The sequence below is a fragment of the Lissotriton vulgaris genome, chromosome 1_2, assembly GCF_964263255.1.
Source record: "Lissotriton vulgaris chromosome 1_2, aLisVul1.2, whole genome shotgun sequence".
In the NCBI taxonomy this organism is placed as follows: Eukaryota; Metazoa; Chordata; class Amphibia; order Caudata; family Salamandridae; genus Lissotriton; species Lissotriton vulgaris.
The window spans coordinates 110,914,954-110,942,181 of NC_141686.1; the positions used below are offsets into that span (position 1 = coordinate 110,914,954).

Consider the following 27,228-nt stretch of genomic DNA (forward strand, 5'->3'; position numbering starts at 1 on the left):
AGGAGGTGAAATGATGGACAACTGTGCATTATGTTTGGCTGAAAGCGGGATCCCAGTACCAAGCTTTATCACTGGATTTGATGTATGTTTGGTTGTAACGGCAAACAGTGGTTTCACTGGAATTTTTGGTTTCTTCTTTTCTTGGAAAGGGAGTTCTACTGTAGGTTCTCCTGTGACGGTTTTATACCCTTTCATATAGAGAGACAGTAATTGTTCTCTATCTGGATCCTTACAAGGCACTACTGTAGGGCTTTTGGTGTTTGATTTAGTGTGAGATGTAAGTGATGTTTGAGCATCTGAAGAGCAGATTTCGTCACTTCACTACGTTACAGGCACGTAACTAGTTTTTGTGACTTATACATTTTCTTTCCTTACAGGTTTTTGGGCTATTTTACGTAACCACTCCTGGGTTACCTTTTTCTTGCCCAGTAACTAATTTTGTTACTTGGGAACAAAGGATTGCAGGTATGGCAGGGCGCTAGTGTACCCTGACCACCCAATTCCTTTTTGGTCCTGAAGAAAAACCGGCATTTTCCACACGGTTTGAAACATGTAGACTTTGCACATATATTACAGATACACTTGGTCATAATAAAACCTTTATTGTATCGACACACACTGTTTTTATCATTGTCCAGTAGTCTTAAGAATACATTTTTCACATATAGGCCATACCAGGACAATTTTTTAACTCATATACTTTTTTTCTTGCATTCATCACTCACATACCCGCTCCACTGTATTCCAGGTGTCGCAGCACACCTTGATGGCACTCGGCTGTCAAGGTGGCCCCGATGATGAAGCATGTCACCGACCAGGTCGGTGAGTGAGGGGTTTATTAAAAACAAAGAAGGACTTCTTCTTTTTCCTCATTAGAATTTCATCCCACCAAAAATCGCTCTCTGAGCATCTTTTTATGGTGGTACTCCTCTTTTTTAGGTCGAGCTGACGTAGCATTCATGCGAAAGCATGAATGCTGTCAGCAAGACAACTAATGCTATCCGTATTTGGGAAAGTGGACAGCAGAGTGCCACGCGCTTTCCCAGTGTCGGATTTCACCGCGGGAGCGAGCGCGCTTGCGCAGACCGCAGGGCTTGCATGCAAACACGGCACGCACACAGGCAGGCCCCATCCCCTGCACGCACAGGCACACGCGCACGCGCACAGGCACACACACACACACACGCACACACAGACACGCAGGCACACACACACACCCCCCCACACCCCCCCTCGCCGCCGCACCTACACACACTAGCGCACCTACACGCACACACAGAGACTGCCCCACACACACACCAGCGCACACAGACACCCACGCGTACACCCCCCTCCCCTCCCACTCACCGGGCTCTTTCGGCGTGTTCCGTGTCTCCTCTGCAGCGCCGGTCGGGTACTCACCGGGCGGGCGGGACTTCCTGCCTGATTGCAGGCCCCGCCCCCGTCCCTGCCAAAAGTGCCTGACTTCCGGTTTTCACGGAGCAGGGCTGCGGCGGTGATTTCTTTCGGGGGCAAGATCCCCCCCCCCCCCCCCCAGGTCACCGCTTGCTTGTCTTTTGGGGAGTAGAAGTTGTTTCAAGTGATTTCACTTTGTTACCTGGCATCTGCCTCGTTGCGTGAGCATCTCGCACGTACCAGAAGTTCACCGAACATATGCAGCCATGTCAGAGTTCTTCGAATGTATGGCAGTACCCAGCAGGAGCGTAGGAATCCCGAGCACATTAAACCTCCAACGCGGCTTACACAGCTCGCACAAAGTATCGGTGTGATTTTAAATGAATACACTGTTTTCAAATCCAACTCGAACACAGAGTTCTTTTTCCATAAATGGTTGAAAAATGCACTGACCGCCGCGTGAATACAAAAGCCACAACAAATAGTCGTCTTCTTTTGGCAACGCGATCCACAAGTAGTCCCCGAGATTTAGAATACTTCATAGTCCCCTTGGCAAATGAAGCAGGGAACGCTGCCGGTTCCATTCAAATGAACGCAGCCAGATCATGCAAATGTTACCAGTCCAGTAAAGTGCTGGCAGATGCTCACAGTCTGTTATCCTAAATCGCTTCACATATTTCCTGTGTTCCTTCCATCAGCAGGACCGTGCTGCAGACGGTAATAAACTCCAGATAAACAGTAAACATTTTAAATTCCAGCTGTCCGTTGGCCGCCTGGGCAGCCTGGACGAGCATCTAGGGCTTGTGTTGCTGCTGTTTACCTTCCCAGATATAGATAGGAAGTTAATTATTCAACTGAGGCGTAAGGCATTCTACAGCTTGGCGTGATCTGCAAGGCTGCCCCCAACAGCATCCCCCTGGAACCCCTGCTGTGCTGCTAATTTCCAATTTAAAACATTTATAGAGCGCAACGTGCACCGTACGGTTTCTTGGCGCTAGTGGAGGGTTCGGCAACCGAGGCACCGCTGCAGCGGTGATTTCTTTCGGGGGCAAGATCCACCCCCCCCCCCAGGTCACCGCTTGCTTGTCTTTTGGGGAGTAGAAGTTGTTTCAAGTGATTTCACTTTGTTACCTGGCATCTGCCTCGTTGCGTGAGCATCGCGCACGTACCAGAAGTTCACCGAACATATGCAGCCATGTCAGAGTTCTTCGAATGTATGGCAGTACCCAGCAGGAGCGTAGGAATCCCGAGCACATTAAACCTCCAACGCGGCTTACACAGCTCGCACAAAGTATCGGTGTGATTTTAAATGAATACACTGTTTTCAAATCCAACTCGAACACAGAGTTCTTTTTCCATAAATGGTTGAAAAATGCACTGACCGCCGCGTGAATACAAAAGCCACAACAAATAGTCGTCTTCTTTTGGCAACGCGATCCACAAGTAGTCCCCGAGATTTAGAATACTTCATAGTCCCCTTGGCAAATGAAGCAGGGAACGCTGCCGGTTCCATTCAAATGAACGCAGCCAGATCATGCAAATGTTCCCAGTCCAGTAAAGTGCTGGCAGATGCTCACAGTCTGTTATCCTAAATCGCTTCACATATTTCCTGTGTTCCTTCCATCAGCAGGACCGTGCTGCAGACGGTAATAAACTCCAGATAAACAGTAAACATTTTAAATTCCAGCTGTCCGTTGGCCGCCTGGGCAGCCTGGACGAGCGTCTAGGGCTTGTGTTGCTGCTGTTTACCTTCCCAGATATAGATAGGAAGTTAATTATTCAACTGAGGCGTAAGGCATTCTACAGCTTGGCGTGATCTGCAAGGCTGCCCCCAACAGCATCCCCCTGGAACCCCTGCTTTCAAAACGGACACGCTATGCTTGCACCTAAAATAAAACAAATGCTTTTTTTTAATCTCCTATTTATTTTGTATCCTTTGGCTCCCTTAACTCAACATAATAATTGTTTCTAGTTGTGTTCTGAGGAGGCGCGCGCTGTGCTCCTGCTGAGGTCGGGCACTGGCTGTGGGGCATCCATTCTCGTTTTAAAACTCCCCCTTCACTCGTCCTCTCTTTTCCTTTCACTCCCTCCCCTCTAAAGAACCGACACGGTGCACAGTTTACTTTATCTGGCAATCATCTGTGTTGCTTATGTTTTGTCTCGGGATCCCCGCCACTGTTTTTATTTATTTCTTGTCCCACTCTGGAACAGACCGTGCACGACTCCCGCCCTGTCCTCCCATCGCCCGCCGAACTGCACCCCAACCCAAAGGGCCTCAGAAGGATGCAAGGCCCCTGCATGACGACCACCCAATTCATGCAAATCTCCCTTCCTGCAAGCCACCACCCCTTGAGTACTTTGGCCAAAGTTGCCGAAATGTGCCCCCACCCCCTTTTACTGCCACACTCGAGCGTGCTTTTATCCCACTCTACTTTCTACTTCAGTAAACCCTGGCTGGCGTAGGGACACACTGGCATGCATGCACTTCTGAGTACGTGCAGTTTGTGACTAAAGACACACAGCATGTAAGTATTCACAACACGGGCTAATGGCCAGCTCAATAAGCGCTGCTGCTCGGCCGCCCAGCACAGCTAATACAAACCATCCCCTTCCCCCCCAACACCCCAATTGTACCAACACCCCCCATCTACAACCACGTGGTGCCAGGGCGCATTGAAACATCACAGCACTGCATCGTTGCCCCATCTGCTTGCACCTCAAAGCTCACGGCTGTGGGGCATCCATTCTGGTTTTAAAACGCCCCCTTCAGTCGTCCTCTCTTTTCCTTTCACTCCCTCCCCTCTAAAGAACCGACACAATGCGCAGTTTACTTTATCTGGCATGCATTTGCGTTGCTTATGTTTTGTCTCGGGATCCCCGCCACTGGTTTTATTTATTTTTTGGCCCACTCTGGAACAGACAGTGCACGACTCCCGCCCTGTCCTCCCATCGCCCGCCGAACTGCACCCCAACCCAAACGTCCTCGGAAGGATGAGAGGCCCCTGCAGCGACCACCCTCTTAATGCAATAGTCACGTAAATACAAAACATGTTGCATTACAAATGCTATAGGTGTCACATTTGCAAAAGTTAAAAGTATTGGCATTGTAAATGACAAAGCCATTAATTTCGCTATTTTCAAAACCAACACATAAATAAAAGATTTGTCATCTACAAGACCAATAGCTCAAACTTTCCTAATGCGAGACCTATTGCATTGCAAATGCTTGTTGTTATATAGTTACCTATCTTAGGGGATCAGGAGTACTCTTCCGTCCACCGAGGTGGATAAAAATCCCTTCACTCTCTCCATTTGTTGATTACATACCTTGGCAGCGCACAGCTGCAAGAGTTTTGTCCTTCTTTGATCCACTTGACCCGTAAAACACTCCACTAATACACACGGCTACCAACATGGGGGAAAATCAAGGCCTTACATATTCTACAGAAGAGATTGACGCCATCATGGGCGAAATCTTTGGGTTTGCAGATGCCAGCATCTCACAGACAATATCACAGACAGGTGATTGGGAGAAGCTGACAGAGATGAAGAGGGGTCGTATAAGGACTATACTACATGGCACCATACTGAAGGAGTATGTGACGAACAACATGGCCCTGAAGGGCCTTCTGGTGACAAATGCACCACGGATCTTTCTAAATGATCCCACTTTCAGAAAAGGTTGGGCCTTAATAGCTTGGCATTGTACGCATGATTGGATTGTACTAATTTTAAAAACTGCTCTAAGATTGTCAGAAGCTATCCAAATTGAAATCCAAAAAACTGAGACACACATCAAGGCAAGCATCACTGGGTACAAAAGAAAACTTGATGAAATAAACAAAGAGATAAATGAATATAAGGATAACTTGACTCAACAAAAAGTCACAAAATTCCAAAAGGATCTGAAAAGGTTCTCCTTCGTCAAAACCTACCCTTACTCTTACCCTGACTTTAAACCACCCGAAAAACCTACATCTGATTCCGATAGTTCGAGCAATTCATCAGGCAGTAGCAATGGGTCAAACGCCAGTAATAACAAACAGCGAGGCAGAGGGGGTAGAAGAGGACAGGGAAACTTCTGGCCTAGTTTCAACCCTCCTATGTTCCAAGACCCCTTTAATCATTCAGCAAATTTCCCAATGTATGGATGGCAACCTCCTTTCCAGCCACATTTCCAACCACCCCCTTTTCATCAAAACCAATTTCGGCCCCCTTTTTTTCACAGGGGCAGACGGGGAAGAAGAAAAAACAGACAACCCAACCAAGTACACTGAGAGGAGGACGACCCAGTGAGCAACAGAACAAAGAGCAAGGCAGGGCCCAGCAGTGCGAGACCCTAGTTACCAACTTGTCTTCAAGACCACTAACACCTACAGAAGAGTGTGTCTTGAATAAAGGACTTGGGTTTGTCCCCACAGCCCGTTTGGACAAATTCCAATTACATTGCGAATTGGCTGTTTTTTTTAGAAAACTAAGACTAAAAGCTTTTTTTGAAAAACAGGGCCCACCAAGAGAATGTGAAGTGGAAAATGAAAGTGGACTAAGGGTAAAATCCACCTTTATGCCACCTCCACACACTATCCCGGTGGAATTGATTGCTTTCGAACAAGCCATATATAATGATGTTGAAAAAATGTAGGCTTCCACCCAATTCCAAAACATGAGCAGAGCCGAAAACACAGCACTAACTGAACTACGTGCCTGTGAAACCACTATAATCAAACCAGCTGACAAAGGTGGGGGTCTGGTGGTTATGGATATAACCACTTATCGCGAGGAATGTATCCGACTCCTCAGTGACACCAGGAATTATCAGATTCTAAATACAGATCCCACGAACGAATTGAGAGCATAAATTCATCAGCTAGTCATAACTGCAGAAACCTCTGGCGGAATATCCAAGCAGGAAGCAGATTACCTATGTACCACTGAAGGAAAAATCCCTTATTTCTATATCCTGCCTAAAATGCATAAGGGTAGGTTACCCCCTCCAGGACGCCCAATTTTCTCAGGCATTGGCTCCTTGTTAGAGCCTTTGTCGAGGTTCTGTGATTTTTTCCTAAAGACTATTGTTCAAAACACGGCTACAAAGATACAAAGAGCCTATTGAACCTACTACAGAATCTGGAGGTTGACGAAAATACTGTCCTACTAAGTTTTGACATTGAAAGTCTTTATACAAGCATACCCCAGGACGACACCATCCAAGTCCTCGAAAACACCTTAGATAATGCAGATTGGCCCTTTCACACACCAAAAGCTTTCATCCTGGAATGTGCCAAGATGGCATTAAAACGCAACTACTTTGATTTCGAAGGTACCCTCTACTTACGAACTGGGGGCACATCAATGGGAAGCGTTTTTGCCCCTAGCGTAGCTGGGTTGTACGTTTTTGATTTTGAAAAAAAGTTCATCTTGAATGAGAAAAACCCTTTCCAGGAAAATTTGACTTTTTGGAAACGTTACATCGACGACGTCCTAGCAATCTGGCAAGGACCTGTCGAACATCTGGATCAATTCATCACCTGGATAAATACTTGCGACAATAACCTCAGATTCACCAATTGCTATAACAAAGAAAAAATTGTGTTTCTAGATGTAGTTATCAGCAAAGAGAACAATCACCTGGAGACAAAAACTCACTATAAACCTACCGCAAAAAATAACCTGTTAAGATTTGAGAGCTTTCACCCTCGCCCTTTGAGGGAGAACCTACCTTATGGACAATTTTTAAGATTGCGCAGAAACTGCAGTAAATGTCTGAATACAAAGAATAAGCAAAGGACTTATCTGAGAAACTAGGAAAGCGTGGATATCCTAACAGAATTGTGAGCAAATGTCAAAAGAGGGCCAGAAATCAGCCCAGAGAGGTACTACTTGAAGAAAAAACTGAGGTGAATGGTGGAATACCCCTGACATGTGTGACTACGTTCAACTCAATATCGAATCAGGTGACCAGAAGTATAAACAAGCACTGGACAATCATAAACACTGGAAATCTACACTGGGAGAAACCACTGTTTTCTTTCAAAAATTCTCACAGCCTCAAGGACACTCTGGTCAATACCAGACCCAAAGCAAGCACAGCATCAGCTGCTCAATCTATCACAAGAACTTGAGGTCTACCGGATGTAACTGGACATTACAGCTGCGGAAATTGTAGCGTTTGTCATCTGACAAGGAACACAAAAACATTGGACAAGGAAACAGGTAAAACATGGAGACAGGTCTCTCACACCAACTGCAACAGTAGTAATCTGGTGTATTTGATCGAATGTACATGTAAAAAACAGTACATAGGAAACCGCACCAGAAAAGTGAAGCAAAGGATTTGCGAACACCACAGCACCATACGCTGCAAGAAAAATGCAACCCGGCTAAAAGATCACTTTATAGAGAAGGTTCACACACCAAACGACATGGTATGGACTGTCATTGAACAAATATCACCTGGACCCAACTTACAGAAACGTCTGTATGAGAAAGAGCAAAGATGGGTGTACAGACTATCTACACATCTAAATGGTCTAAATGATAATATACCATGGGCTAATGTGCTCTAATGACTGTTTCCTCCTGAGCACTTCTTGAGACTTCCTGCCCACTGTTTATTTTCCTGCCCCCTGATCTCGAGGGTTATACCTACTGGTCTTTATCCCATTTGTTTTACTCTCTAATTCTGATTAGGAGGGAGGGTATCTATCCTGTAGTTATCATACCATCCATTATGTTAATGACACATATATATTTTTTGTGTCACTCCTCCTACGTCCTCATGCCACCTTTACTATCATGGTTTTAATGTTAATAACAATCCTGAATTTTACCCCACTTGCGTGCCAACAGCACCGTGTCAATGAAAATGTTTTTTATTAACTCCCTCTCTGTTTGTCAGTTCTCTCCCAATAAACTAAATACCCCGAAACGCTAACACGTTTCCATAGTTACTCCGTAACTTGAACACCTCGAAACGCTAACGTGTTCCCATGGTTGCCCCGCACATGTGCCCAACAGGCTTCCGTACGCTCTCAGAGGGACACGTGACGCCGTCACGCTACTGAGACCACGCCCACCCCGACGGCGGCTGCCTTTAACTCCGGCTCTGCATTTGGCTCCTAACGGGCGCATGGAGGGGCTAAATAGGTATACCGCCTAAACTAACCACAGAAACTGTAAGTAGATCATGGCATTTCGGAAACGAAACGCGATCTCTCCCATTCTCCACTTGCGAAGCTTTCTTGTACCGACGAGCATACCATCGGGTACTCAGCTTATTCCTCTTTATTTACAGAATATGACTGTGGCCTCCCTTCCCTCTAATCCAGTGCAGCCTAATGACCCCTGATTATGAGTAAGCACGATTTATTTATACTGTGTGTTACGTGTAGTGTTTGTTATGTATTGTCATGTCTGGAGCATGTTGAAGCAATAGCACTTCGGTAATCCTTTTCACTTTTAAGGATATGAATGTTACTTAATCACGCACCTATATTCCGAGGTAGCGAGCGGTAAACAAAACACGCTCTTTTCACCATGCACACTTATATTGATAGGTGTGTCAAGAAATAGTATTATTTTCACCACGCCAAGTTGAAACTGGCTCTCTATTTGAGCAGCACAATCGCACCTGATTAGTCCGCATTAATTGAGTGTGGCATGATTCACGGAAAGAGCAGATTTCGTCACTTCACTACGTTACAGGCACGTAACTAGTTTTTGTGACTTATACATTTTCTTTCCTTACAGGTTTTTGGGCTATTTTACGTAACCACTCCTGGGTTACCTTTTTCTTGCCCAGTAACTAATTTTGTTACTTGGGAACAAAGGATTGCAGGTATGGCAGGGCGTTAGTGTACCCTGACCACCCAATTCCTTTTTGGTTCTGAAGAAAAACCGGCATTTTCCACTCGGTTTGAAACATGTAGACCTTGCACATATATTACAGATACACTTGGTCATAATAAAACCTTTATTGTATCGACACACACTGTTTTTATCATTTTCCAGTAGTCTTAAGAATACATTTTTCACATATAAGCCATACCAGGACAGTTTTTAACTCACATACTTTTTTTCTTGCATTCATCACTCACATACCCGCTCCACTGTATTCCAGGTGTCGCAGCACACCTTGATGGCACTCGGCTGTCAAGGTGGCCCCGATGATGAAGCATGTCACCGGCCAGGTCGGTGAGTGAGGGGTTTATTAAAAACAAAGAAGGACTTCTTCTTTTTCCTCATTAGAATTTCATCCCACCAAAAATCACTCTCTGAGCATCTTTTTATGGTGGTACTCCTCTTTTTTGTTATATAGTTTTGTATGAATATGGCCAGTCTCGGGGTTAATATATAGCTTCTTTTGCTTTGGATCTGGTGCTAATGGAATAATGTCCACTTTCGGATCCAAAGGGGCCTCTTTGTGCTTCAGCAGGGAGGTTTTCGGTGCCGGTGTCTTTGGTGCCGGCGGAAGCTGTCCTTTCGGCATGGACATTTTCAGCTCCGAAGGCTGCTTGGTTTTTGACTGTAGGTAGCCAAAATATGGAAATTAAAATATCGATATACAATAATATCGATGTTTTAATTTTGATGGTATAGAATATCGATGTGCAATAATATCGATGGACAGAATATCGATTTTAAGGTATATATGTTAATAATATCGAAATTTTGTTTAATGTTATGTATTTTATTATGTATTTTATATGTTTGTTAAACATGTTTTTAATGTATGTTTAGAAATTGGTAGTTTTGTTTACATTTTGCGTTTTAGTATCAGAGCGGGTTGTGGGTTTATAGGGGAATAGGGTGGAAAGTAATTTAATTATAATTAATAATTTATTTTTTTATTAATAATTAATTGCAAATAACAATGAATTGGTAATTAATTATTATTAATTAGTTATTTAAATTAATTAGCGTTAATGTAGTAATATATTTTTATTTTCTGTTATTGTTAATTAATAATTAATTGGTAATGAATTTTTATTAAGTGATTAAATGATAATTACATTTGTTATGTAATTTATTTATATGTAGTGGGTTGTGTGTTTATAGGGGAATAGGGTGTGAAATAATTAAATTAAATTAATGAAAGAGATTCTATTTATTTATTGGTATTTGTTATTAATGAATTATTAATTAATTAATTGGTAATTCGTTTTTTAAAATTAATTTATATCAATTATAAAGAATGTATTAATATTGTTTATTCTTGTACATTTCTTGGTAATTAATTATTAATTGGTCATTAATTATTAATTCGTAATTAACATTTGTCAATTAGTTAATTTATAATTGCATCAATTTAATAATATTAATTGTTATTAATTGATTAATTGATATTTAGATTAATTGTGTTTTTGTATGTGTAGTGTGTTGTGTGTTAAAGGGGGAGTAGCGTGGGAAGTATTTTTTTTTATTTTAGTAAATAATAATTATAAATATTTGGAATTTAGTAATATATTTTTGTAAACAAAATATTACATCTTTTTTTTCTTTAAATAAATATGTAATTGATAAGTATGATAATATAACGCCTATGCTATCCTGCGCTTTCGCTACTATTGCACCCTCTGAAGTGGGAATAGTAATTTTTACCCCCATGCTATCCAACGCTTTCCCTACTGTTGCACCCTCTGGAGTGGGAATAGTAATTTTTATCCCTACGCTATCCAACGCTTTCCCTACTGTTGCACCCTCTGGAGTGGGAATAGTAATTTTTACCCCTACGCTATCCAGCGCTTTCCCTACTGTTGCACCCTCTGGAGTGGGAAAAGTAATGTTTAACCTTACGCTATCCAATGCTTTCCCTACTGTTGCACTCTCTGGATTGGGAATAGTAATTTTTACCCCCACGCTATCCAATGCTTTCCCTACTGTTGCACCCTTTGGAGTGGGAAAAGTAATGTTTAACCTTACGCTATCCAATGCTTTCCCTACTGATGCACTCTCTGGATTGGGAATAGTAATTTTTACCTCTACGCTATCCAACGCTTTCCCTACTGTTGCACCCTCTGGAGTGGGAATAGTAATTATTACCCCTACGCTATCCAATGCTTTCTCTACTGTTGTACCCTCTGAAGTTGGAATAGTAATTTTTATCCCTACGCTATCCAACGCTTTCCCTACTGTTGCACCCTTTGGAGTGGGAATACTAATTTTTACCTCTACGCTATCCAACGCTTTCCCTACTGTTGCACCCTTTGAAGTTGGAATATTAATTTTTACCCCTACGCTATCCAACGCTTTCCCTACTGTTGCACCCTCTGGAGTTGGAATAGTAATTTTTACCCCTACGCTATCCAACGTTTTCCCTATTGTTGCACTCACTGGAGCGGGAATAGTAATTTTTACCCCTACGCTATCCAACGCTTTCCCTACTGATGCAATATGTGGAGTAAGTATATATATTAATTCATATGTAGATTTTTTTATTTATTTTAAATGTACATGTATTAATTATTATTTTTTAAATATGTTTTAATGTTTATATCTATAATTTGTTCAATTATATGTATTTTTACATTATTTTTACATTATTATTAATACATTAAAAAAACGATATTTTTTACTTCGATATTTTTGTACAACTATATATTTTTTTGATATTTTTATACTTACCTTTATGTAGATAGAACTTCGATATTTTTTATGTCGATATTTTTGCTTCGATATTTCTGTATGTCTATATTCTGTCTGTCGATATTATGTCATAGATCCGTTTTTGACATGGAGGATTTCAGCTCTGAGCCGGACTTTTACTTGAATCGGAGGGCTTTGGCTCCAAGGAGGACTTTTGACGGATCAGTACCGAGCCGGAGGGCTTGACTATCCGTTTCGGAGCCGGGCCTGAAAGCGGGGCGTCGGAAACATGATGTCGGTGGCGAACTTGGCCAAAAGGCAGAGGTGGTGTCGAAGCTTTGTGTTTATTGGGAGTTTGTGGGGGCAAGGGGCCTTCGGTACTCACCTCACTTTGTCCCTGCGGCAGTTCTTAAGAGTCGAGGTCTATCTCGAGATCCGACTCGAAGTCTTGTTCAGGGAAGGCTTCCTCCTCCTCTGCGGCTGATGCCCCGGTGTCTTCTTGGTCGTAATTTTCACTGAAGATTTCAGGAGTGTCTTTGTTTTTTTGATGCAGCATCTCGCGACGTATAGCCTGATGATGGCGAAGAGTCTTCTTTGATCGGAAAGATCTTCAAGCGTCGCAGGTTTCTTCTTTTTGCTCGGGATACACGCACAAGTTGCACACTTTGTGTGAGTCGGTGCGCAAATATATCACATGGCACAGAGGACAGAATTTAAACGGAGTCCGATCCATCGACAGAGAGCTGACTCAGAGCAGTTAGGCCTCAAAGGCCATTTGCGAAGCTTTCCGATCGAAGTCGATTCTGATGTCGAAACGAAATGTGGAGAAGTGGGAAACGCGCACGGAAACAATACCATCATGGGTAGAGAGGATTGCGGGTCGAGGGGGAAGGTGAAGAACGGTTTCGAACCGCAAAGCAGCAACACACGTCCGAACCTGGTGGTGGAAAAAAACAATATAACAATGGAGTCAATGACCCTGCGCACTTTCACTGAAAGGAGGAGTCACCTTACCTCCTGACTAGAAAAGACTTCTTCGAAGAAAAATAACTTGCAAACATCCGGACCCAACACAAGATGGCAGGAGTAAGCAAAGTATGTGTATCTACAGCACACATGCCTCGAACACCCTATTTCTAAATGCTGACAAGCGACATTTAAAAAAAAATGGGAGACAAGCTTGGTTGGTGTATTTAACAAGCATCTGCAATACACTAGGTCTCGCATTTGCGAGAGTTTAGGCTATTAGCATTGCAAATGACAATGCCTTTTATTTAAGTTTTAAAAAACAAAATATAAATAAAAGACATTATCATTTACAATGCCAACTGTTCAAACTCGCATAAATGTGAGACCTATTACATTGCAAATGCTTGTTTTGTTTGGAGTGCATGTGTGTGGAGTGGGAGTATGTGGGTTGGATTGGGATGGCACCTCTCTAGGAAATGAAAGGGATGGATGTACACCAATAGCTCCAGAGAAGGGTGGACAGACCAGAGTAATAGGGGATCTGCAACACACCAGAGCCCTTAGCGCTTAACGGAGAAGGGGCCAAGGTGAAAGAGGGTTACTTGAAAAGGGAAGCAGCACCTTTAAGGAGAGGCACAATGGGCGACACCAGCAAACAAGATCTGTTGAAAGCTCACCGCGTAAAAAGGCTGTGGAAAACATTAGAAAGAAGCAGCACAGAAGAGACTTCAATGAAGGCGTGCCTGGGAACGGGAGTTTGTTCTACACTTGCAGCTGCGCGCCGAAGGGATATCGTTCCTAAATGTAATGAGGCGAGAACAGATGCTGAACGAATTGATTTTCTCTGATCTGGTCAAACAACCATTTATAGAGGGGGAGCAGAAGGGTTTAACGCCAAAGTAAACAACTGAATCCATACAAACATCTCTGCAGTTTTTAAAAGAATTTTTTCTCTCGCCTTTCTACCTGACTTTTCAAATATGGATCAGGCAGATGTTTCCAAAACCTTTACAACATTGTCAGATTTCTAGGAAGGGATGCTCTAAAATACGTTTGTCAACAACTTTGTTATCACGGACAGCACATTAAAAACCTGAAAGCCCGAATATAGCGCTCTACAGGGTGGGACCAGAGGAAAAGGGCTTGCTAGTCACTTCCTAAGTTGACTCAACTGCACTGTAACAAATGCTATTTTGTAGATCTTTGCCTTAAAAGTAAAAATATGTTCAAGACAATATTTATAGATCGGAAACGCCAAAAAGCGGTACACGATTACAAGTTACTGGTCATTAGATACATTGTTAGCAAAAGCAGTTTTCAAACTATTGTTGCTACTTTTGCAAAAGAAAGTCAGACCGTCCTTGCCTTGCATTCTTAGGTATTTATTTTACTTATTTATGTAACATTTGTGTGTGGTAAATTACCAGGATGTATGACGGTACGACGCCGGTTATTACCACGCGTACCGTTACAATGCGTGTTTTACAACGCAAGTCGTTACCACGACTTGCGCTGTAGGGTGCGGACTTAGGAATAGTTTAATTTACTATTCCAACACCAGTCCCCGTGGATAGTAGGGAAGGTGTTGGAATAGTAAATTAACTATTCCTTGTCCTTGAGCGCCCTCCAGCGCAAGTCGTGGTTACGACTTGCATTGTAAGAGACGCGTCGTAATGGTAGCGCGGGGTAACCTCCGCGTCGTAAAGGATGTTCCCCAAATTACCAGCTACTTACAAAGAGCAGGCGGATGTGTGCCATGGCGGAGCGGAGAGACCCCGGCGAGCCGAAGTAGGAGGTCGGCCAGGGCAGCAAATGCTATGGAGGAGTAGTGAGTATCGAAGAGGTGTTCCCGCCTCATTAAGGGGAAGGTTTAAAATATGCATTGAACCAGATGGTGAAAAGGTTTTCTTGTACCTTTGCTAGATGTCAAGTCTCTGTCAACCCTCCTTCTGATCAGCTTCTTGGCCTCACTGGTCAATACAACTTTGCACCTATGCCCAAAGCTCGGTCTGCTAATGAAGACAATGAATGAAAGCCTACAAAGTGAATAAGGCACAACGGGGCAGATTTACCAAATTTTGCACTAGGTTTGCTACACCAAATTTATGCATACCACCACAAAATCATTATTCTGAGTTTACTTTCATGTGCAAAACAAGTTTTTTTATGGAAAGTCGTCTGGAAGTAATGCAAAGAATTGCAATGGGGCGTTCCACAGGTGTTAAGTGAGCGATCCCATACAACCATCTATATCTCCGCAGAGCCCTATCTACTAACAACAGCAGGCTGGATTTTGCAACAAAAAATAACATATCTTTGTGGCAAGTTTTAAAAGGAGAAATTTGTACTATACAGCACACAACCAGAGTGAGAAAAGTTTTAAAATTTGCCTAAGCATTGTATTTTGCACTGGAAAGGCACCCTTCCAATACAAAACCTAGGCTAGACATAACCTAGAGGCCGATTACGATGGCGGCGAGACTGCCACCGACAGCCTGTCGGTGGCGGTCTCACTGCCATCAGTGGCAAGTTTCACGCCAGCCCTAATATAATCCACAAGCACCCGTAGACAATATTTTATTCAAAATCTAGTATTTTCAGTGATATGACCACCAAAGGTCCTGATTGTGTATTAAAACACAAAGCTTTGGACTATGCCATTTCCCGCTGAAAGGCAATATTTTTCTCAACTTGTTCCCATACCAGGGGTGTCACGCAGTTTTGTGCTTACTTTCCCTCCATGTTAAAGAAGAGTAGATGTTTCAGCACCCAGGCTAATGTGCTGCATAACTAAATACATTTAAGGTCCCAAAGGCGAGACGATTGCATTGCAAATGCTTGTTTGTATTGCGGCATGTGCTGCAGCCAGCAGCACCCACCGCAATACAAAAGATAGGCGACCACCGTGGTGGCATAATACTGCCTCTTAAGGAACTGCCGACAGTCTGTCCGGCGATCCCAATTTCCAATAGGGTGTGCCATTGTAATCAGACCCATAGTCACCATTGAATTATGGTGCAAATGCAGAGGAGTATCACCCCACTGCTTTTAAGCAAGTGCGAAGCAGAAACATAAAATACTAACTTTGAGTTATCATTTTATGCTGCTTCCTGCTGCTTTCGCAGGTGAGTTGGTTGAGCTGCTCTGCTCTTGTAGCAGAGCAGGGAAGGAGTGGTTTGCCCACTCCTAAGTGCCCAATGACTGTTTGGTCTGGCTGCCCAAAACAGTCATGCACATGTTACCTGTTTTTCATGCAGGCTGCATTACAGCCTGAAGGAGAGCATGCCCAGAACTCCATTCCGTTGTTGGGCAGGATGCTCAAAACTAATCACAACACTGCATTGCAGCATTGTGATTGGTCAAGAGAGCTTGGGTGCTTATCAATCACAAAGGTAATTTGCAGCATTGTGACTGGTCAGTGGAGCCTGCTTCCTGTTCCTCAATGTGCATGAGGAGAGCAGAAGCAGAGACGCAGTACTCGGCCGGCGGTAAGGTAAGATAATATATATGTTTCAAATATTTCCACCATGGAACCCTTCGCCGCCGCGCGACCCCTCCCATGCCATCCCATTGGATCTCTTGGGGCCCGCATAACCACCCGCGAGCCATGCCGGATGCTACTGTGGAAAGGTTTTTGGGTGATGCTAAGAAGCCTGATTTGCTCCAACGCTACGGATAGAGGAGGGCAGCGCCATATCTGAACAGATCTGGCGCTGTCCAGCTTTCTCCCTCTTGCTCAATGCAGCACAGCAACTTTGGTTACTGCTCTGTGTAGCATGGTTTTTTAGTAAATCTACCACATAATATTCACTTAAAAATGCTGAGACTACCCAGGAAAAGAGAGACACACCTAAACCCAACCATTAAACCTCGTCCACCACAGAACTAACTGATTTGGATTAGGGAGATTATTTGAAGGAAATTGCATCCAGCTCTCTCGCGAATCGGCTTGCAAGCCAATGCAGTGGCTCTCTAAGCATGCGATGTCAACAAGTAGATATTTTCATACCAAAGATGCAGTGAGCTTAAACTTTTAGTAACCATGTTGGTTTCAGATTTCCCAGGAGGTTTGAGACCAAATAAATACATGATTAATTCCTTTACTTAAATTTGACCCCTCTTTCTGCTTCCTTAAAAATGAATTTTTGAGCAAATTATATTTTAGCAACTAGTGGGAAACAGATTTAAGATGACATCAAAGCTTAGGTGTTGAAAAATGAGATGTTTTCCTTGCTGATACCTTTTGTCCTCTTTGGATGCTCATACTTCTGGGGTTCCTTTCGTGCCTCGTTGCACTGGTGGACGCGCAGGAGCTGGATGTTGTTGATCATTTCCATGCTGAGCCTCCGTCCTTTCATCACCTCAATGGCAATGGGGTCCAGAAGGTTGTGTGACCGATTGCAATTGAAGTAGCGGCACTGCCCCCTGGCAAAGTATTGGCAGACATGCAGCCTGCGGCATTCCTCTCCCTTGGGGCAGGGTGTGCCATTCTTGCCACCCTTGTAATCATGACAAACCTTGATTGGAGGAAAGCAAATAATATAAAACATTTAAAATTTAGAAACATTTTAGAAAATGTATGAACTTTACTTTTGTGCCTTTACTAGACAGGCTTTCAAAACTAAGAAGTTACTTTTCTGAGCCATTCGGTTTTAACCTCACCTAAAGCAAGAAATCAAATGTGTTTATTTATTCAAGTTATTAGACATATTCATATTCTTCAGACTTAGGCGTATTCTCAACACTCCAACATTTTGTTGTCTGCTGGGGCGCTTCCATGAACCACTACTACATCCATTTAATGGATGTGCTGGCCCTGAATTAATGCCCTGGTATCAAAATATTTGTTCTTCACTTCTCTATCATACCTGGATTGTTTCTACTTTTCTAGTTTTAGTTTTCTCCCACAATCTATATCTTCCTTCCTTTGTCACTGCACTTCCTCATCTGATTCATAGTCTCTTCCATCACTCTTCCATAGTCATAAATCACTCCACTATTTGTTACTTACTCTAGTCTCTATGGTTTTCCAATGTTTCCTCTTTCATTTGCCATTCTATGCTGTTTCACTTTGTGTTTTGTATCTTTTTAGCTACTGTTTTCTCTCATGTTCCTGTGAGTATATGGTTAGAATATGTGTGCGGATTGTTTTTTCCTGTTTTGTTTATTTATTTAGCCTGTACACCTGCTTCTGTAATTTTCTTTTATTCTGCAACCAATTTAGGGGGGAAAATAGTTGGAAAATCCGATAATGGAGAAGCTATCAAGAAGAGGAAGGACAGGAGTCCATAAATGTTGGCCAAAGACAAAGGTTGTGAGGATGGATCAGTGGAATTAGGGAAAAGGGCATTTTGATAAGGGAACATGAATTATTATGTTGGTGCATGCAAAGTGTATGATGAGGATGATAAGGAGCATTACATCACAACCAGAGGTATATTATAGCTGATATATGTTGTGTTCTGCATGACGTATTTGATATTAGTATCATAAGGTGGTTTGGTTTCCTTTTCCATGTAGTGTTAGTCTACTTCAATCTGGACAGTAGGGCTGTAATTCGAAGCCATATCTGAAGTTTGGCGGTTGGTCTGTAATCTACCAGGTAGTGGAGGTCATTATTTCTACTACAATGGGGGACTACTGCTACTTATTTAGAGTTCGCCACCTGCCTGATGGAGATCTCATTGCCTTCAAGTAAGCTGCCCCTACTGAGGATCCGCAGAACGCACTGAAAGGTTGCTGAGCAACCACCATGTTACTTGTAGCTGTTCAGCAAACCTTTTGTTTTAGGAAAACAAAAATCTTGAAAGGAAAGTTTGTTTTTGTAAAACAAAACACTAATGACACTCACACCCTTGGAGTTTTCTTTCAGGGAGTGAGCATTATAATTCTTTCTGTTCAGGGTTTACAGGCTTCCCTGGCTGTCCTGAACAGAACAAATGTATAGTTTCTTACCTGTAATTCTAGTTCTCTCGTAGGGTATTTCCATGATAGTCATAAGTGAGGAATAGCCCTCCCCACCTGCGGGTACCTCTGTGCACTTTTTCCAATATATGTTCTTAAGTGATGAAGTTCGCCTTTCTTCTGGAAAAGTCACTTAAGAAAGTCATAATGCAGCTTAGGGATAGGCTACAATGGTTATGGTTCTTCATCTTGGAACGGCAAAAGAAGAGACTGTAATTACATATTCTCCCAGAATATCTATTTTTTTGTAATGGCACAGAAAAAGAACCTTCACAAACCCTTTTCTATGAGAAGACCGATACGAAGAAGTGTAGGGCCATGTAGCCCATAGGCTGCCATTAAGTGCAGAAAAAGAAAGCTGTGCCTTTAAGATCAGAAAGACCACCAATATCCCATCATGCTCAGCCAGAGGCAGTTACTTCAGTTCTTTTTTAGAATTTTTTTTTATTATTTTATGTAGCGAATACAGGGCATAAGGCAATCAAAGGGTGCGAACATAGAGCATGGCTAGTCAAATAATCAAACAAAAATACACATGACAGGAAAGAATAAAGTTGTTATAATGAAATTTACACAGTACAGTGCAGAAGGTCCCCCCGCCCATCCCCTCCTCACTCAGAGTCATCCGCGCTATCCAGCATCGGCGGTTCGCATAAATACCCCCTGTATTCATTCCATGCACCCCAGAGTCTGTCCCATTTTCGAGGACATTTCCGGTTCAGGTACACTGTCCTCTCTGCCAACATTGCAAAGTCAAGATCGCTACACCAATCCGTGAGGGCTGGCACCTCTGGAGATCCCCAAAACCTGGCTATGTTTCTTTTAGCATACATTATACCTAATGTTATCCAATCCTGTGTCGAGTGAGTTAGATCATTTGGCTCCCAGATATTTAGTATGCAACAACGCGGCTACAGGGCCACAGAGTCTTTCACCACTTGCGTCATAGTCCTCATGCCCAAAGGTCTCGACGTCCTACCCCTCGACGTCGAGCCAGAACCCTGGGTCGACGGGGAACAGATGGTAGCCATCGACGTCGACCGGGACCGGTGCCATTTCCGGGCCTGTTCTTGACTGGGGAGCCCCCTAGAGGCTGATGCACGGGCAGAGGATGAAGATAGAGTTCCTCCACGCCCAGAGGTCCCACCTGCTTATTGATGTCTCCTCTGCTCCAGGCCTTGGAGACTAATATTCTCCCTGTCACTCAGGGTCCTCCTGGAGAAAGAATGGCAAATATCACAGGAGTCAGGTACATGGGGAGAAGGCAGGCAGAGTATGCATACTCTGTGGGGGTCTGACTTGGCCTTCTTCCTACCAAACTCAGGGCACTTGTCGAATAAAGCTGGCATTTTGACAAGATAGTGGTGGCAAAACTGGTCAAAAAAGACAGTAATAGGAAGAGGACGTCGAGGGAAACACAAATCTCACTGAAAACACTCCAAATATAGAGAGTATACCCAAACAGGTAGAGCTAAATGCTCCAGGGTCCTGATAGCAGGAGCCGGAAAAAAGAACTGAAAGTAATTTGCCTTTGGCTGTGCATCATGGGAGACCAAGGGATGCTGGAGGGTTCAGGCACAGTATCCCTTTTCCAGACACATAATGGCAGCCTCTGAGGCGTGTCTGTCCAACCCTTCCTCTCTATCATGCAAAGGATTTTTGTGAAGGGGAGTTTCTCTAGGTGTGGTGAAACTCTGTAAAATGTGTAAAATTCAATTATGTTATTTGGCTATCCTTTTCACTTCAGGATGAAGTGCTGGCCAATGTAGCCTTGTTAGTGTCTGGCTGCATTATTTGTCTTTTATTTTCTCTTAAGTGTCTATGCAGGACTGCAGGAGAAGACGACTTAAGAGACTATTTTGATTGCTCCGGGGTCCCCGCACATGGGCGGGACTATTCACAGATTATGACTATACACAGAGATCCCCTACTACAGAAATGACTTGCCTGAAGTAAAAGTATGCACCGTAAGAGGAACCGTTACATAGTTCTGCGTGAGTACTGAGCAATGCTCGCTTGGCAACTACATCAGAAAGTTTAGGCATATTTAGGTTAAAAAAATTAAGTATGTTGGGATTTCGGCGTTTTGTAGTTTTGGCTGAAAAGTGCGATTTTACTTTGCAGGGCAGGAACTATGACTGCGGTGAGTGGTTGACCCGGTAGCGGAAAGCAACCATTGTGCATGGGAGTTGGCAGGATTAAAAAGGCATGCATGAGGCTATCAGTATGACAATTTTCATGGGTCAGTAACGTAATACACTTAAAAGTGGTCAAGAGGACAATGTCACATTCAATCAGTCGCTGCTTTCTAACGAGCAATATTTTACAGTGGAGGACCAACCATGTTAGGAGGTATACAAGAGACATGGTGTGTAATTGGTCATTGCTGTTCTTCCTGTGCCACTTGCATGAAAAGAGAGGTTGGAAACACTTGTTTCAAAAGCTTTGTTTTCCGATTTTAATAAAATAAAAACGGCATAACAGCCTGAGATGGCAATTTTGAAACTGGTGTGAGTGTGAGTCTTGACTCTTCGTCCTGTGATTCTGGGCAAATCACTTAAGCTCCCTGTGTAACTGGTGTTAATGTGAAGAACTCCAATACGTTCATGTTGGGTTTGCGCTACATAACATAGCCCTGAGGTACGATTTCTATTTAAAATGTCAAAGTACTTGATGTTTCAGCTCCCATTTGTCGAAGTGACACTAGACATTCATTTTGTGCCCTTGGTTTTTGCATTTCTCCAGCTGAAAGTTCTCAAAAACTGATCTGAGTTTTATTGTGTATGTTTTGCTGTGAAGAAAAGTGGGTGGGAGGGGGCCTATTTCTAGTGTATCTTTTCCAGAATAGGGACATTACATTTTTAGGTAGAGCCTAGGCAGCGCATGCACTGTCTGGAAGACCTGCTGTCAACACTACGCGGAGTGTAATCCTGCCTCCTACTCCCCATTGAATCACTCTGACGTCTCTCTTCTTTGCTGCCTCCTAAGTTGTTCAGGCAGTAGATACCTCACTTCCAGTCAAAGCTATGGGGATCCGGCCAAGCACAGGCTCCTTACGCTTACTTTCTTCATGAGTTCGTTTACAAAACCTCTTTTTTTTTAAAGGTTATGCAAGTTGCTGCTTCTGCCCTCCCACTACCTTCCGACACAAACACAGTGTTTCCAAATTAAGCGTTTCAAAGGACAACTTTAACTTAATTTGGCTGTAATGTATTTCAGCAAAAGCCACTGAATTTATGGGGACGGCATTTTGTGCATAGTTTACGGGCTCCGCCATTTCACCAATAACATGCATGTTTGCATCCATGATCATTGGTTTTTGGGCTGCGCATGTTTTTAACTTATTTTCACGGTCATTCATGCTTGCAGAGCCCTGGGGACAGGCACAAAAACTGCAGCAGCGTGTCACTAAATCTGGACTACTGGCACATGGTAGGAGTATTTCACAGTATATTATCAGTACATGCCAGCCACGGTGCGTCCATTGGGGCGTAGGGGCGTAGCCCACCAGCCACAATGGACCTGCATCGCGGCCGCCGGCCGCAATCCTATCTATAACATTACAACAATCAGCCTCAGCCCACCGCCGGGAATTGTGCAGCGTGGGGGTGGCCTGCAGCTTCAGTGACACTCAGACTGCAGCGGACGCAGTCCCGCTGGGGAACTTACAGTGCACTGTGCGCATGCTTGGGATAGTTGGCAACTACCTCAAGCATGCGCACTGTAATTTCCCCAGCGGGACCCAGGGGTACTTGCTCGCCTGCCACAGCCCGGGTTTTCAAAGGGCGACAGGGCGAGCAGCAAATGTGCCCCCCTAGCCAATCCTGGCGCTGCATGCAGCGTCAGGATTGGCTGGTCCACCACGCAGCATCCATCATTGGATGCCGCGCGCGTGTGGGTGGCACACACTAGGAAAGATTCCAGGAGAGTGCCTCTTTTGTAGCTCTGGGCACAAGGCAGTGTCATTTACAGGGTTGGATTGGGTTGGAAAAACAAAGAAAGTGGTCCACATTTGTGTATTGCGCCTTTTCGCAAAATACTGCTTCATTTTTCAAAGTATAATAGAAAGAAGCAGGGGGAGGGTTGCCTAAAAGAGGAATGTTTACTTAACTTCACTGAGATTGAAAAAAGCAAACCTACCAACCAGGACACCTTGTGCACACGGGGGTTATCTGAACAGCTTAGACACATTCCAAGTCGGCCTCTGGGCTGCCAAGAAAAGCGGCTCAGAGCTGGAAATCAGACCAATGCGACCCTGGGGGCTAACAAAGGGCCCCGCAACCCCCACGTTTCGGGATAGAAGCCGCCTCACGTGATGACATCAGTGCGATTCGAATGATTTTCTACAGCTGAAGTGTGAAGACACGACGCACACAGGTCTTAGACTGCTCTAAAAACAATTTGTAGTAAAAATAAAAATAACAAACTGTTGCTACTTTAACTTTGTGGCTACCGCGTGACCTGCTTTCTTTCTGATGTCACTTCAACGCTTGAAAAGAAGATTCTGCGTTAGTCATTTCCTGACCACCCGGTTGCCATCGTCGACAGTAAAAGCAGGTAGGTTATTGCACAACTACTGTTTAATGCGTTTCCCCCGTACCATATGTGTGTTTAGTAGTCATCTCGAGCAAAATTACATTTTTGTGTCAAAAACTATACGTTTTCTCTAGGCATGGAACTCAAAATGCAGTTACAATGCAAAAGAAAAGTGAGTTTAAAAACGAACCGTTACATTGATTGTGTGCAATGTGTTTTTAAAGCTAAATGAATCCTGAGTATTCACAATGCTACAGCAACCCCAAAAAGTTATGTTTGCATTTTTTTTAAATCTTGTTTTAAACAGAAACGGTTTCGAGTGAAAGGGTAAACAAAACTTGTTTTGAGTCTTTGAGGCTATTAAGAGAAATGTTCCCCACACTCACTGCGCAGTCGTTTGCTGCTCAAGTAGATTTTTAGACACGTCTTGCGGCACAATATATCAGTCCTGGATTTTTACTGATAAACCCTGAGATTGAATTCTCCATTATGGTTTGCTATGCCCACAAAAAATGCGCTTGCATTGGATTGTCACTGGAATGGGGGAAGCTGTCACATGTGCTCCTCATCAAAGAGAACTGACAAATCAATTATACCAACACTTCGAGCGACTACGTGGGAAATAATGCAGTTACAAAACTCAGTATACAATGTGCGATATAAGTAGGCCTCCGAGCACTCGTGTTTCCCAGGACCATGGTTCAGTTGATGTATTTTTTCTATTAAATCTGGGACTTATGATTTAAAAATAGTTTTCAGCAGAACTATTGGTCCCACAATGCAAAGGAAACAACTTGCCTGGGCTACTCGGGCACAGATAGCATGGGGGTGGCACACACTAGGGAAGATTCCAGGAGAGTGCCTCTTTCATAGCTCTGGGCACAAGGCAGTGATATTTGTTTATAGGTTGGCACTGGCAGGTCTGAGGTAAGGAATATTTTGATGTATCTCTTATTCATTTAAGTATAAAACAACAAAAACAAGCATTTGCAATGCAATAGGTCTCGCAGCATTAAAGTTTGAGTTCTTGGCATTGTATATGACAATGTGTTGCATGAAATATTTAGCAAAGTCTGTATTGGTGTAAAAGGGGGCAGGGGGGTTCTGGCATACTACCTACCCATGGATGGGCACCACTTAAAATGAAAAAGTAGAGCTGGTCTGCTTCAAAGCTTGGAGTCCTCGCTTCTGATGAAAGCGGGTTCTGGCCTGTCACCAGTGCTTGTCCCATCATTTTCACACAGTAACGATGCTTCAAGGTTTATTGACACTAAGAATCTGTCTTGTTCCCTGTCTCTAGAGGAATGTGTTTTAATAATTGTACGTTTTTTAATCACCTCTGCTCCCACAGACTATCACTCATTTGTTTTCATTTTTCTTAGATTTCAATTAAAGCACGCGCCTTTTGAATTGTATAGCTGTGCTGGTAATGTTTGGATAAAAATATTTCACTTCTGATGAACAGGGAGGCGTATATTCTACAGCTTGTTGTAATCAGCCCATCTCACTCTGGGCAGACTCCCACCCCAGCCCTCATACCCCTGCTTTTTTGTTGCACATCCCACATTGATAAGGTACGCCACTGGCAGGCTGGGGTCGCTGGGGTGCAGGGTGACAGGGTCAGGTATTGTCTTTAAATTCAGTCTAGCATGCAGTCATCACACAGCAGGGTCCTCCTGCTGCTCACTGAGGCCTCCCCTCACTGTGCTGCTCACTGAGGTGCACGCAGCGGCATGCCTATCCTCGCTCTGCTGCTCACTGCACACTCACGTCTGTCTAGGCAGGTCACTGAGTGCATAGGATGTCCGCCGTGCTGCTCATTGCGGGCAATGCTGCATTCTCTGGCTGAGCTGCTCACTGAACGCAAGGGGTGCCTTTAACACTGTGGTGCTCACTGCGGCATTCAGCGCCTTCTTTTTTTTTTCCTGCGTTGCTTACTCAGGAGGATGAGTGTCTTTTCCGTGGCACTCACCGAGGCACACGGCCACTCCTCCCTGCACTGTTAACAAAAGCACATAGCGCCTTTTATCTTATCTCCGCACTCTTCACAAATGGACAAAACAGTGCCAATGTGCTGTGCATAGAGGAGCAGTGGTTCATTTGCATTTGCTGCTCAGTGTTCCACCAGTTTATTGTGCAAGGGAAACTAGTTAAGCGACCCTCAGTGTTGTTGTCCTTGCACAATAAACTAGTGTGCATATTTGATGTACTGCTTCCTTTCGCGCGGTTGCCACGAGACCTAAAAAATGAGTTTTAACTAATTTTTTTTAAGTACTTCTCTTTTTCCTTTAAGGAAAGCAATGCATTTGTTTAAAACATGATTGTTTTAATTTAAAAACAATCATGGTGGTCTGGTGACCTTTGCAGACTGCACCATCTGTGTGATGTCTACAGATCATTGTGGCTCGCAATTTACGACTTATCTCCTTAATATTCATGATGTTGGTCAAATTGTGACAAACTTTGATTCTGTATTTTGTAAACCGCCCTATTAGTACACAAACTGGTTTGCAAAATACCATACTCATCGTAAAAATACTGGTCGCAAATTGCGACTTGTATTTTGTGACTAGTTCATAGTACTTCTGGCCTCTAGCCTGTAGGCTAGTTATTACCTGTGAAGGAGGGCCCTTGTCTGTGCGCATTTGTATGTGCTCAGTGTCTGTATGTACTCATATGATGATGTATTCCTCCCTGTGCTAAGAGTCCCGTATATATTGGTTAAAAAAAAACGTGCCTTTAAAAAATAGCTGAGAAACTTCTAGGAGAAGCTGAAATTGACGTCGGTGATGTTTACCTCAAACATTACTGCGTCTATCATTTAACCACAAAGTTCCAGACTCGTATTAATTGCATCAACAAAGGCAGCTGTACTCTGTTAAGTAGGAGGCCATGCCTAGTTTACAGTAAATAGTATCCGTTTGCCGTCTTTTTAAATTCATATCACACAGCTGCGAAGGTGGCCTCTATAGTAATCGGCAATGCATGGTTTTGGTTTTTTCACTGCTAGCTCCACTACGGAAATAACTGTTGGAAAATCGGTCTCCATGACATTTTTTTTTATGTTATGGTTTGTATCGAACTTCCTCCGTCGGTTTTATAGCACGTTACTTATTTGGAAATTAAAGTAGGTGCCCCACAATGGGGTTTGAACGCTACATTCATGTATCGACAAAATACGCATTCTAAAAAAATCAACATGTTCTGCTTTTCGATGCCTATGCTTTTTAGTAAGTGACAACTATCTAATCATCGGACTTTCTACATCGTAAATATTTTCTCTCTCTGCGTTTGATATGTGACTTTGTTCTCACATAGTCACTGTGGGGTGCAGATTTTTAAAAATAGAATGGACTGTGGCTAAGAGCCGTCGCAGGCACCAGCATCGTAAGGGAGAGTGAAAGTACATTCCTGGCAGTGGTGATGGGAAAAACAAGACGTGCGCGCGCAAAACGAAACCTATCGTGGGGCGGGACTTCCGTTTTGTGAAGCCCACGGAGTGCCTGGAGGAGCAGTGGTGACGCGGGGCTCCCATGCTCGAGGGAGAGCCCCGCGGAGGCTGCACAAGTCCGGAGTGCCGGTGAGCGGGGAAGGGGGGGATGCCTGTATGTGTGCGTGTGTGTGTGTCTCTGTGTGCGACGGTGGAGGGGTGGGGGGAAGTCTCTCCGTGCGTGTATGTGCGCTTGTGTATGTGTGTCTCTGTGTGTGCGCATGCGTGCAGGGGGAGGTGGGCCTGTGTAAGTTTGCGCTTCCCAGAAGACAGCCACGGCGAGCGTGCGC

At 43.7% G+C, this 27,228-nt stretch overlaps 1 protein-coding gene across 1 annotated transcript in view; it reads right to left on the reverse strand.

Moving 5' to 3' along the window:
• The window catches only part of LOC147734647 (protein mono-ADP-ribosyltransferase PARP12-like), a 235,978-nt gene that overhangs the window by 89,323 nt on the left and 119,427 nt on the right, over positions 1-27,228 (reverse strand). Inside the window, exon 4 of the mRNA XM_086952946.1 lies at positions 17,189-17,465. Within this exon, the coding sequence (XP_086809072.1) occupies positions 17,189-17,465 (277 nt within the window). The remainder of the gene's footprint in view (positions 1-17,188; positions 17,466-27,228) is intronic.